Source organism: Bemisia tabaci, chromosome 2 (genome assembly GCF_918797505.1).
Source record: "Bemisia tabaci chromosome 2, PGI_BMITA_v3".
Classification (NCBI taxonomy): Eukaryota; Metazoa; Arthropoda; class Insecta; order Hemiptera; family Aleyrodidae; genus Bemisia; species Bemisia tabaci.
The window spans coordinates 21,296,123-21,310,048 of record NC_092794.1 but is presented as its reverse complement, the minus strand read 5'-3'; the positions used below and the strand labels follow the sequence as shown (position 1 = coordinate 21,310,048).

Below are 13,926 nucleotides of genomic sequence, written 5' to 3'. Positions count from 1 at the left end.
CTTTTCTTTTTCAATTCACGAATTAACCTGCCTATCAATGGGTATTTCTCTGGTTTTGCATCAATCTCAGGTTCCGCGATGGGTGGGGGAAAAAAGGTTTGATCAAATGAAAATAGGTTTGATTTTTGGAAATTTTCAGGGTTTTTTAGTTCAGGTTCATGAATGATTTGAGTAAAAAAATTTTTTTTGTTTGTTGTAGGACAGGTAGTAATGACTGAGTCCAACAAAATCTCATTATTGTCTCACATACATGTATTATCATGTACGATTTTCCTTTCAATTAAATAAAGTTCAACTACCTGCTTACTTGTGTAATAAAATAAAGAAACATTATTTTGAAAATTCATCAAATCATCAGCTCCATTAGCAGAAAAATTGTACAGTTGAAGCTCACTTTACCGTGCACAAGATTTACTTGATTTTTTTTTCAAGTCTCTACCAATTTTCCTCATGGACCAAGTTAAATTTCAGTTATAAAATCTGGTTGTCAAGGTGTGGTCCATGTTACAATTTACTGGATTATTTTACACCCAAGTAGTAGAATTTTTCAATTGAAAGGAGTTTTCAATAATTTCCCCAACTTTAGAGCACTGTAATATAAGTTGCGCCACTGGAATTTCGATCATCTGATTTCTCACTCTACAGTCACGATCTTATTTGAATTAAGCTCCATTATCAAAGTCTCTTTAATAACCAGTAGGAATGGTGTACGCAGACACTTTATCACTGCAATTAAAATTTAATCCGTTAACCGCAATTTCAGAAAAATGCATTGCTACAATAAGTTGCAAGTCAGCATAAGAATGCTGGCAAAGATGATATAACGTGCTCGTTATTTTATACACTCGAGTATGGTGCTCGTGTGACCCCAGATAAGATAGACCATAAATACCATAGACCATAGCGAAGGGAAGTGGATGGAAAACCCTTCAAAATAGTCTCCTAGAACGATGATGAGACCCTGTGGACAATTTTTCAGTCAGATAGGAGAGAGTTGGTCACAATTGTTGTGGAATGACCCTTCAATCAAAAAATTAGAAAAGTAGGAAAGCACCTAAATATTAAATTGAGGGACTCAATGAAATTGAAAGTACCCTCAAAATTATATAGTTTATGCAGAGTCTCATTTTCATAACAGCATATCGTTCTGGTGATGTTATGTCATTCTGGTGATATGAAGTTAGTCTGATAACATTCAGCTCCTATCCAATTTTGTGGTAATGCTCATTAAACCTCAACTCATTCTAAAAACGTATGGACCGCTATGATTTTTGATATTGATATTTTTAATTCGAATGAAGTGCTGTTGCTCAGTTGCTGCATAGAAGTTGACTTGTTGATTTTATAGTTTTTTTTTTGATAGTTTTCAAATATTCTGGTAAAAACTCTTACTGTATTGTGTTGTACTACCCTCCCAATTATGAGAAAGAAGCAATTTTCACATAGTTTTCTCTTCGTTCATTAACGAATTAAAGACTGACCAATTATCAAGCAAAATGTAACTTTCCAATGCTACAACTTACTTTTTAATATTTAAAACTAAAAAACTAGAGGTATTTCAAATCACCTTCGGCTTTCTTTTTTAAAAACAGTGAAAATGTAATTTTTCAATGAAATGAAATAAAAGTGGTCAAATAAAAGGACCGACACCAGCACCATTGAGATCCACAACTCCTATCAAGAGCATAAAGAATTTTTGCGAAACCATTACTTCATTACATACTCTTCTGGGGTGATAAAATATCGAAAGTCACAGGGTTGGATTTACCATTCAAGGCACACTACACATATCACAACTCTTGTGGCTTTACTTTTAGAAAAATTAGATGCCAATAGACTGCTTACACCACCCTGTTGGGCGGCGTTGATAAATTATGTTACGATCTAAGGAGGGGTGGAAGGGATATGAGCCTGCATAACAAGAAGGGAGAGGAAAGGTACTGCTAGCGTTGAGTGACCTTCTCCATTGGTCTCCAATGGTAAAAAATACGCAAAAATTACGCAAGTTTGCGTAATCTCTCATCACTATTTGTCACGCCATCATTAAAATCTTCAAGTAGGTGGGTCATGCGGTACATAATTATTAAGGGAGGGTACGGGAGGTTGTGTTGTGAAAAGTTAAAAGGGGGAGGGGGGGAGGTCAAAAAGTGAAGTATGTAATTCATGAGTGCTTCCTTGGCCTGAAATTACCTGCCATTAATATTTAAGTTTGCATGGTGGTTGTTGAGCTTTAGTACTTTAATTACCTCCGATTTTAGACCGATCTCTTAGCTCTCAAGCGGCACAATCTAGTTCCTGGTCCCTTCTAGACATTTTGTATTACCGTTAATGCTGAGATCAAGTCTTTTATAAATGGAAGTTAGACAAAAATGCACCAAATTGCATCAAGTTTGAAAAAAAGAAAAAGGTTAAGAGAATATATTTTCTATTCATTTTGGTGTGATTAGGAGGATGAAAGTTCTGGTTACAACTTGGGACTCATGAATTTTAACAAATACCACTAATAATTAAATGAAAATCTCTTTTATTTTAACAAAATTCTCTTTGATTTGACATTGATTCAAAGACTCATGGTACGACTATACGAACTCTCATGGAGTAGTTTATTATAAAAATCAAAATGCAGTAATGACGTGCCTGCTTGTAAAAATTTCTCACCATCAATTTCTAAAGATACGCCTCAAGTTACCAGGTACAAAAATGATGTAGGATTTACCAAACAAAAACATACCTCAACACAAGTTCATTATCTTAAACACAAACCAATAACAAGAAACAATTTCATTTCGGCATATAATATTTATGGAACAAATTTTATTTATTTTTTACTTGTCACAGTGATAAATAAGTCTTCTAAAAAAATACAATACGCGTCAGAATTGGTGGATGCAATTGTAGATATATGATGATGGTCGGTTTTTAGGTACATAAAATTTCGTGGTAAATAAAATGACTTATAATTAGTTAAGTCCGCAAAGAAATCAAGAAGGTACAAGGCTTATTTCTAGAGAAATAATTAAAGGAGAGCAAAGAGTTTAGTAATCTCTCTGTCTTTCGTAGGCTTTTTGGTTGCTGCTGGCATCGCATTGTAAATTTTAATTGCAAACCATTTGATTTCAGTTTATCTTATCTTCAGCCTAATTTTAGGAACTTGAATTTTTCATGTTAGCTATGGTATACACAAAGTTGTCCCAAAGAGGTTCTTTCACGAGCAAAAAAAAAGCAAGAAGAATAGTCTGCACCTCAATGGTGAGAGGAGGAATTGAAAGTTCGAATCTTGTTGGATCAGAAATGCGCTCATGAAGTTTTGCTTTTGTGACTTCAATTTTGAATCTTCATTTCATAGTCGCTTGTTTTCTGTTTAAAAAATGGGCTGCAAATTTGCAAGGATACCCCACAATTAACGATCTTTAGAACATCAGAACTCATACTATTTTTTACCAAATAAAGGGCTGGTTTTAAAGGTAATTTTTTCCATTTATTTGTTCGTAGAAGAATTGTTAGTCGCATTACTTTTGGGTCCATCTATGTATGAAATGGTTCAAGATCAACCTGGGTAATGAGGTTGTTATTAAATACTTATCCATGCATGTCTAGTTACTACATGGAAGGAAATGTTAAAATCTCATGTTGGGATAAATAACTCTTTGCAGGGATAATCAAATGGTCCATTACTCATTACTTTGAATATTATTATTTTTTCTATCAGTATGGCATTACATTCTAAATTTAAAATTGTAACTTTATACCCTAAAGTTAGTTTCACAATGTTTAATCTCATTAAACGACTTCACAGTTGCTATTAGTAAAGAAGGAGAAATTAGTAAGGGAAATTTGAATAAGATGAAATTTTGCCTTAAAATTGACTTTTTAGAAAGTCAATTCTTACAATGTCAGAATTGAGTGAAGTTCGGTAATTCGAGCTTCATGTGTTGTTTGTCATTACCTTCACTTTGTGAGCAAGTCTAATCTCAATCATGTCTCTTACAAGTTAAGGAAACTCAAAATTATCATGGTTTATGGGGGGGGGGGGGGGAGGGGGCAAATGACCCAAAATATGAGCAGCTTTACTGAAAGTCAAGAGGCCACTAATCTAGTTTAACAAACATTCCTAAAGAACCATTGCTAATACCAATCACATTTTGGCCAAATCGTATTTTCTTCTTTTGCTCAGAATGATCAAGACACACTGCACTTCTTAGCTGAGAGGGTAAAATCAGCTTTCAGCTAGAAATAGGTAGGTATTCACAAAGGCACAGATACGTAATCATGCGGCTTTACAGTATTTGCACCAAAGTTTGAAAGTAAACTATGTAATTCAAACTATTTTTTTCTGCGATTCATTCTTCAAACAGCTCTACTTATTACATGAAATTAATTTCATAAATATTGTAAAAGCAAGTAGGAGCTAATCAAAAGTTACACTGTCCCTATCTCTGAGAGGTTACCAGAAATTTGAAGAAAAGTATACGACTTACAGTGTTTGCTGAAAATTGTAATGTACAATCCTGCCCCCAAAAGCGGGTTGAGCAACTCTTAAATTTTGGCCGGTGCCAAAGAGGAACAAACATTCAGATACCTTTGAGTTTCTGATATTTAAAATGCAAGTTAACAACGCTAATTAGAAATTTAAAAAATGAAAGACTGTTGCATGGACTGAAAAGTCTGTTACAACCAAAAATAAAAATAATCTGAAAATATTTCAGAAAAAATTACAAAAAAAAAAAAGTTCACAAAATTTAAAGGCATTGTTCGAGGAGCTAATTTACAAAATTTAAAGATGTTAAGCAGTTGAAAAGCATCGACTTAAACCTGCGGCAAAAGTTTCTAATTTTCTTTTTGAGATCAAAATACATCAGTCCTCTTTCATCTTAAAAGAAGTTGAAAACAATGATTTACTAGAAATAAGATGATCTAATAATTATATTTATATAAACATAGATACCTAAAATAGAAATTTCTTTGCTTAAAATATCATCGTAGAAAAAAAGGAAAAAAATATCATTCATAAAAAAATATTAAGCCATAAATATACAGTGACAGAAAATTGATGCTGCGTCTTTTGCTTTCCTTTTTTTCCCCTCGTTAATAAGAAATTCATATCTCTCAGTCTATCCTTCGTGTGTTGCAGAAATGTTTCCATTCATTCCATACTAACCTTGATAAAAGCTGAAATAAAGAAAAAAATGGTTAGAGAATTTCAAAATTTAGACCAGTAAATCGGATACATTTCTTGAAAAAAATCTCTCGGCACCCTAAGGAGGACATATCTGCCTTTGAACTCTTCAGTGGAGAAGTCCTCTTATGATCATTTATCCGCTAATGGGAGAATCTAGCATAAGGGGCTATCCTTCGCCGATTATTCATGATATTAATGTGAAATAACCATTCTGGTAAAAACATGCTTTTTCTCTTGGGCGCAACATTTTCAAGGACTTCAATAATGTTTTCAATTCATTTTCAGTGCAAAAGCCTAAAATTTAAGTTTGAAAGAGCATAACTGATGCGATTATCCAACTTTAAAAAAATTCCTGCTTACTTCATTGCTTAGGGTCACTAAATTAGAATTTTGCACTAATGTAAAAACACGCTTCACTTTTTAGAATTAGCAGGTATTTTAGGTAAGCAGGTGCTGATAATGTACATTAGGAAGATTACAAATTTGTTGAAAAACGCCTACTTTTATGAATGAAGCCTTAAATGACATTTGAATAGCTTTTGGCGCCTTAAAGTAAATTTAGAACTGTATTTTGTAGTGAGTTCTCCTGTAGCTATCACATAGAACAGAAATTTGCCCTGTCACTTGGCGATTGCTTGTAGCCCCGCTGCGAGCTGAGCTATAGTGGGAGTAGGCCCGGCTACTCTGGTATGCTTACAAGCCTATTTAAGGCAGCCCAACAGTTCTGGCCTGCTCGTCATTCTAGCTAAGTGCTATTGGCTAGCCACGATGTGCTAACTGAATACAAATATTCATAACCAAAAGAGGAGGGAGGCGCCAAGGAGAAGTTCTTTAATTTTTACTTGAGATAGCCCCGGGATTTAGCACTATAGATGCTATCAATGCTACTTCACAGAAAAATGCCGCATCATTAAAATTAATAAAAGTCAAACATGAGAAAAGATGTGCCTTAAAGTTCAAGTATACCTCTCTGATATATGTATGATTAAAGAAGCAAACTAAGTAACTTACCAAAATTGCAAAAGTATTTGATAACATTAACATGTAAAATACACTGATCCAGCCGAACCAGTTACCAACAAGACCAGCCAGGAGAGGCCCCAAAGCCGCACCTTTAAACAGAGAGAAAAGTTATTGAACACTGTTTCATACATAGGGAAAGTCAAAATATGCTTAACAGACTGAGGCAGCATAACATTTTGCAGCTTTGGTTAAACATTTAAATTAAAATTTGAGGAATTAGGAAAATAATGTTTTTTAAAACATGAAATTAGTGTAGAATTTGTTGATGGTGAGGAACATAGTGAGTCTAAAAATAGAGTTTCCAGAAAATGGATCTACAACTAATTATGGGAATCGAATAATAAGATCTCTGTTTCTTTTTTCAAAATGATCAATCAATATCCAAAAGACTGCATTTTTTTTATTGTTCCGTAGTAAAGAATGTAACCTTTGACTTTGATACAGGGACTAATTTTTTCATGTGTGAGGAATTTTCCACTTGCATACAATATTATGTTTCCAACGAATAAAAACATAAATTTGAGGGTTAGAAGAGAGCAGAAAAGAATACAAATTTGCACGAGACAGAAAAAACAGCTCTACAGCTCTTTTGCTGAGCAACATGAACTCACAGTTGTTACTTACTGCTCTCCGACAACTCTTGTATTTTGCTAGTAAGGCGGATTTTGCTATTGTCGTGAACATGTCAGTTCATTCAAATGGGTCACTAACCTTGTATTTTATTGAATATTCTGAAAGTACAATGTGAGTGATAACTGTGATTTTTCCGCATAGTTATGAGCCGAAATCGCGGAGAAACCGCTTTTGAAAATCTAAAAACTGCAAGACATTTACAACGCACCGAATGGCAGGAAACTGACGGTGTTGACGCACTGCGGTAGTCATATCACAATCTTCTTCATTTTCCTTGATGTTGTTAAAATAAAAGTGTTATCAATGTGGAATTGTTGCTCGTTATTACAGTAACATATGAATGAGATTCAAGTCTTGAATTCAAAAGATATAATTTCGACTTTGGTATTGTTTTCATATACCAAGAGTAGATAAACATTTGACGAAGTCGTGGAAACCTGCCCGCTCTGATTGGTGCCGGATGACATCATTCGGCGCGGCCGCGAATACTGGGACGTTTAAATTTGGATAATTGAGCGATTTGAACTGGCATTCTCAGTTATTGATTACTTGTTCGCGTAATTCGAATGTGTTACGGTCATTTTCCTCGGAAAATATATTCGCAAGTCAAAATTCGTTCATGGTTTAGGCCATAGTAAGTGACATTTTTAGGAAAACTTGATGTTGGAAATTTGGTCGTTACTGCTCTTTTCACAAGCTCGGCAGTGACACTGTGTCCTGCAAATTTACTAAACCATTGATTACCTATTGATCCAGTTCCATCGATGATTGCAGTAACAGTGGCCAAAGCTCGTGATGAATGTTGTGATCCAAGATCAGCTGATATAGCAGTTGTTATAAGGGCATACGGCCCATTAACCAGGGCACCACTCACCAGAAGGAGACCGGTTAAGATGATTTGGTTTTCAAAAACAACTGGTACATCATATAAGTAAAGCTGAAACATCAAGTAATGAAAGGGATTAGGGCTTACTTTTTTACGATTTTAAAAAACAAACCAACCGAAGCCTCAACCACTTATTGGGAGGGTATTAGTCGGACCGCATTTAGCAGAAAGGAACCAAGCCACATCATCAATTGCCAATTTTAACTGAGCAATTTAATTTTTCACAAGAGAACATTTGTGCGGATTTTTTTGAAAATTTTAAGGAATTTGCTTTGTACTATACAGAAAATTCACTTTAATTTGCAACAAAAGCCGCAAAACTGTTTTCATGCAAAAAAAAAAAAAATAAAATAAAATCAATTGACCAATAAAATTTGGCAATAGCTGATAAGGCTTGGTTCCTATCTGCTTAATACGGTCCAGTTAAGAAAACTTCATTGATAAAGAGAACAGGTACATCATTATCATACGTACAAATATGAATTCGGTGTCACAGCTTGTATATAAGGGATCAAATAATTCGAAAGTAAAGTTCATTTTCTCTTCCAGTAAAAAAAAAAAAAAAAAACCTGAAAATCAAAAGGCAGCTAGAATGGCATTTGCAGGCAAATATAGCTTTACATATTCTTAGATACAGAATTTGGCATCATTGTTCGAGTTTTTGGGGTCGAATAATTTGGAAATTCAGTTAATTTTCCTTTCCGATAAAAAAACCCCAGGAAATTGAAGACGGCAACCAGAATGGCAACCGATTGTAGGCTGAAACATTAGTTTAGAGTGATGATGACAAATAACATTTCAAAAATTAGATTTCTAGAGTTTGAGAATTTGCATTAAATATCCTTTAGAACTGAAAGTTATGACTGCGAATCCAAAATAACCAAAAAAATGGCTGCCTCTTGAAACGCAAACCGATGAGTGACATACTTGATATCATGCATGTATGGTAATGATAATTTTGAGTACCTAGGCATCTAAAAACTTATGAATTTTTTCTGCTTTGCTAATGCACTTTTTCCGCTTTGCTAATACACTTTTTCCTTGCTCAAGAATAATGAAAGCAGTAATTCTTAGATTCTGGCAAGAATCCTTTGTGCGCGAGTGTTTTTGCCAAATGTACAGCAATCTGTAGATTGTTGACATTAATTCTTTGTTGTTGGCTTTAAAATCAATAAAAATGGCTTGAATACCGAGGGAGGGGGGGGGGATAAAAAATCTCAAACTATGAGTTTAAAGTATGCAGGGTAAGGATGAGTTTTTTTTTCAAGAAAGACAATCATTAAACTCGTTCAATAATCAATAGACAGAAACAATACTTACTGAAGGCACAGCAAGTAGTAACATGAATAGGCATGTGGTTGCACTCATGTTGGTAGAGTCACTGAGAGCACCTGCAATGATACCGCCGAAGATACCACCAACATCAAAGAATGTGGAAACATCTGCACTCGTTGATGCACTTAATGTAGCTGAAACAAACCAAAAAATAAAAGTTCTTCTAGTTACTGTAAAGATGGCACATGGTACAACAGTCTTATCAATCTCAAGTTGATTTAGTAACCAAGACTGCTTGCGAGCTCTTTTTAAAAAATCTTGAAAAAACTTTTAAAAATTATGCTGCAGAAAACCTTTTTTAGATATTTTTTCGTAAAATTTATGCTTGATAATATATAAGTAAAAAAGTATTTCAAAGAGACTACTTCTTTGGTCCAAGTTTTTTTTAAAACTTTTTTGAAACATTGTAAGTATTTAAATATAAAAGCAGTGTGTTAGATTTAAATGAGGAGAATAGGAAATCACAAAGGATATGATTGCGAATTAGAGATCCAATGATAAAACCCATTTTAATTCCTCAAATAGAAATACCTGTGGGTGATGAGCTGTGAAAAAATAAAAATGAAAAACTAGAAGTATAAAAGGACATTAAAGCATTGGATGCTAAGCCACATAAAATGGCAGCAAGTATGGGATTCTGTATTACGGATAGGTTCTTTTTGCTTACATAAATCTTTTTTATTCAAATACATTTATGTTGTCATCGAAATTCAAGAATGTAAGAGAGAACAAACAACTCACTTGATGATTTTATGTATCGAGGTAGCCAATACAGGAAAGTGTAGCTGACTAATTTAGCAAAGAATAAGCACAGGGAGTATTCCATGACACCCTGAAAAATAAAAACATGTTAAATGAAAAAAGAATTACAAAAGTTCAAATGAGTATTCTTTGGATCTGAAAACTCCAGCAAGTCTCTGACAATGAAGATTAATTCAAATGTGGGATATCCCCTCCATTTTGGCCTCAACTTGAGAGCTTTTTTTGAGCTGGGGAGTTGATTTCAGAGAAAACCAATGGCACCATCGTGTTTCTCGCGAACTTTTACACAAGAATCAATAGTCAAAACGCAAATTCCTCACACACGCAACATCTCTATTGAGAGGTTTCGTCGAATGAATATCTGATATTGCGGAAAGACCAAAGTGATGTTTGGTCATCCTATGAACGAGAGTAAATCTTGGTAAATCTTATACAACTTTGTTAAGTCTGATCAGGAGAACCATACATTTTTTTACTTTTCTTTTGCTTTCTTAATAATTGCTAAAAATCCTGAATAAGTCGTATGAACACACCATAGCTCAAAGCATTTTTAACATACATGGCTCAAGTCGCTTTAGATTTATGGGTAACTACTAGAACTTTAGGGTCACATAAACAGTGTACCTGTTAACATTCACCTCCAAGAAATACTTTTGAGGCGATCTTTGAGGTGAGATAAATAAAATGTACCTTTAAAATTACAGGAAACTTACTGGAATTACTAATGCTTTGAAAAAGCCAACAGGTTTATCAGGCATATTGGAGAGAATGGGGCTGCCTTCAGTTCGAACTTTGCCATTAGTCTAGAAAAGAATAGAAAGAATAATTCGAATGAGATGATTTAATAATCATTACTACACACACTGAGTCAGAAAATATTTTTGTTGCCTTTATACAATGATGGTAAAAATTTGGACCTTGTCACAGAAAGGAGAGAAGGGTGGGCAACGAAGATAATAAGGACAGAAGAAACCTTCTAAGAAAAGCCACCTTCATAAATTTTTTTAGTAAGAGGTTACCCTTCTTTACATTGATGGGGAGGCTTCTTTATTTTGATTAGTTTTACAGGTCAAATGAATGCTGACTTTCTCGAATTCAGTGACTGATTCCACAACAATATAATAGCAGTCTGTAAAAATCACTGCCTGAATATTTCCGTCACAATTTTTGAGCGCATTGCATGACAATTTTTGTGGTATAAAACTTATCAGGTCGGACAGGTTGTCTATAATCTCTTGTCCACGGTAAGGATTCGAAACCTGGACAATTTTCAAGCTATTGGTAACTTATCTTACGATACTAGACTTTCTGCAGTCATAATATTCGTCAATTTTACAGGAGCTTCACCTGCTGTCCGATTCTTAATGCCTCTTCTTGGACTTTTCTTATCCATGTTAAACACAAAAAGAAAGATACAAAAAAGTAATGGGCAAACATTACTACGGGTAATTCATGGCTTATGCAGTAATGACGAAGGAGTTTATGTATCCATGCAAAATTATTTAAAAGTCATCACCATTCCTTTTGTTTCAATTTTCTAAATTAAAAGTAAATTAGATAATATATAAATACACAACTGCACATACAGACTTCCCGCATTTTAAACAGCCATACTACGAGAGCGTGTTCTTTAGTTCAAGATAAGACTTTCCTCTTCAATTAAGTTTTTTAGCAACTCTGACGGTGCACTCACAGTTAGCTGAAGTTAAAGGGGAGTTTCAGGGGGTTTGGATCTTTTGAGGCAATATCTTGTCCTACATTCAGGGTACCATTAGTTCAGGCGTAAAATAATCTTAGAGAATGGTCTTCAGCGTGTACTTTCTCTAGGACTTAATTTTTTAGAAAATCGAGTTTGAATGGATGAATACAAATGCACTTACAAAGAGGCCAGCTATTCGCAGCGACAACACAGAAAATTGAAGAAAGCAAGTCAAGACTTGCTCCAAACTCTGCTCTGCGTCGTCACTGCAATGTCCAAATAACCTTCAATTTGGGGGCACTTTTGGTAAACACTTCATAGAGGAGAAAAGTCTCATTTTTATCCATAGAACAAGCTCATGTAGAAGGACAGTTTAATCCTCAGGCCTTCTGTATACGTTTTAAATTTAAAAAAGAGATGAGTTGAAGATAAGAAAAAAAGACACAAGAAGTAAAAAAAAAAACAGGTAGAGAGCTAGCAGATGAAAATAGAAAGCGTAAAGCAAAGATTATTTGATGCTCTTCACTTTTGGATAATTAGACGTATTCAAATCAAAAGGACTTACATCCATGCATGTCCTCATGGGTCACAGGGCCCAGATCATAATGGAGATGCTTCCTTTTAACTTAAATACACGCAATTGTAATTGATGGACCAGAAGACATATAGTAAAAATTAGAGTAACTCAAGAAATGTTTCCTTTATGCCGAACATGCGTGAACAAGATATACATATTGAAAATTCCAAAATCAAATCATAAATAAGATGTTGGCATTAATTGTTTACACTAAAATTGGAAAACAATTTCCCGCTCACTTACAAAAACCAACAGCAACGTAAGTCAAGTTGGTCATTGAAAACAAACCCAAACAATCAACAAATAACTAGATTTGGTTTCGGAAAAATTCCTTCTTTCCTCTTGAGCAAAATACACCTGTGATCTTGTCGAGAATAATAATTCAGCACAGTGAGGAAATTATTTAATTGTAAAATACAACGAAATGGATTAAGGGTTCGATTTGACCTCAGTAGATTTTGGTTTTTTTCTTGCAAGCAGGGAGTATGAATTTGCGAATAGGAAAAATGCAGATTTCTAAATCATGTCTTCTGAGCTGAGATTGTAAATGTTCAGTGTGCCTACCATGTTCTACATTAAATTATGACAAGAATAAATGTGTTATGATACTTTGTTTTGAATCTTGTCAATGGGTCTATTTGATCATTTATTGGAAGAGATAAATTGAAAAATGATGACAGAGGTAAGAAAGAGGTGAAAGAGGTGAAAATTGATAGACAAAAATAAACTATAATACCTCAGATTCATCTGCATTGCATTGATCGTCAGAAAGATCGCTCTCAATTTGAGATGACTCCTCTTCCTCTGAGTACGGTTGAGTGTTAATTCTTTCATACCTCCCATCAAGCAATCCTCTCGACTAACATGAACAAATTCACAAGCAACAAATATAGAAGCTTCCCCAATAATGAAATCAAGACAAACAAAAGCGATGAAGCAAATATTCACCGAATTACCACTGTAACACTGAGGTCAGTAACACATTAATATGAAGGACACTAATGATAATATATGCCTCATTGCCTTACTGGAGTTCGAAGTCACAAGAGGAAACTCCACTTCAAAGTAAGAGAGCTAGCATATAAGGTGGTCAAAATAATGAGGGTTTGAGTCTCCACAAACGGTAAGTTTTTTATTTTTGCAAATTAGGAATCGAGGCAGTATCTGATGGTTTATCATCCAAAAACATATGATCTAAGTTTGAACGAGGAAAAAAATTGGAAAGAAAGGAGGAAATGGCGAAAAAAAGTGTACATTTTGGAAAATCCTATGATAAGGGCCATTTAATTCTAACATTATTTCAATGGCGATTTGGGAAGCTACAAGAAAAATTGGTCCGGCAAAACTCATACCTAAAATGGTAAATTTGTAAAGAGAGCCATCATGGAGAGCCGAAGAGAGAAAAGTCGAGAAAATGAAAATCACTAAAATGATCTTCTTTGAAAATTTCTGAATTCATATCACCTTGACAGACCAGTAATTTTCATAGAAGTAAGGGGCAAAATTTTTAATGAAACAATTGAAGCAATATTAAGATGTCCGGCAACATATAGTGAGAGCGTAAATGGACCGAGTTTAACAGAAAGGAACCAAGCCACATCAGGTGTTGCCAAAATTAAATGGGCAATTCAATTTTTTATGAAAGAATGTTTGTGCGGATTTCTGTGAAAATGATAAGGAATTTGCTTTGTACTATGGAGAAAATTCACTGAAATTTGCACGAAAATCTGCACTACCGTTTTCATGTAAAAAATTAAATTGCCCAATTAAATTTGGCAATAGCTGATGTGGCTTGGTTCCTTTCTGTTCAACTCGGTCCAAATGGCCCTTGT

The 13,926-nt window shown here is 34.4% G+C and overlaps 1 protein-coding gene across 2 annotated transcripts in view; it reads right to left on the bottom strand.

The window, feature by feature from the left end:
- Positions 1-2,507: 2,507 nt before the first annotated feature.
- Positions 2,508-13,926, bottom strand: part of MFS16 (major facilitator superfamily transporter 16) — a 34,575-nt gene continuing 23,156 nt past the window's right edge. The window contains exons 7-13 of one of the 2 annotated variants that reach the window (XM_019060852.2): positions 12,831-12,953; positions 10,532-10,621; positions 9,798-9,888; positions 9,042-9,190; positions 7,580-7,772; positions 6,191-6,291; positions 2,508-5,169 (exon numbers count right to left, since the gene is read on the bottom strand). In XM_019060852.2, the coding sequence (XP_018916397.1) occupies positions 5,107-5,169; positions 6,191-6,291; positions 7,580-7,772; positions 9,042-9,190; positions 9,798-9,888; positions 10,532-10,621; positions 12,831-12,953 (810 nt within the window). In that variant the 3' untranslated portion in view covers positions 2,508-5,106. The remainder of the gene's footprint in view (positions 5,170-6,190; positions 6,292-7,579; positions 7,773-9,041; positions 9,191-9,797; positions 9,889-10,531; positions 10,622-12,830; positions 12,954-13,926) is intronic. The other variant, XM_019060853.2, reaches the window with a different exon arrangement.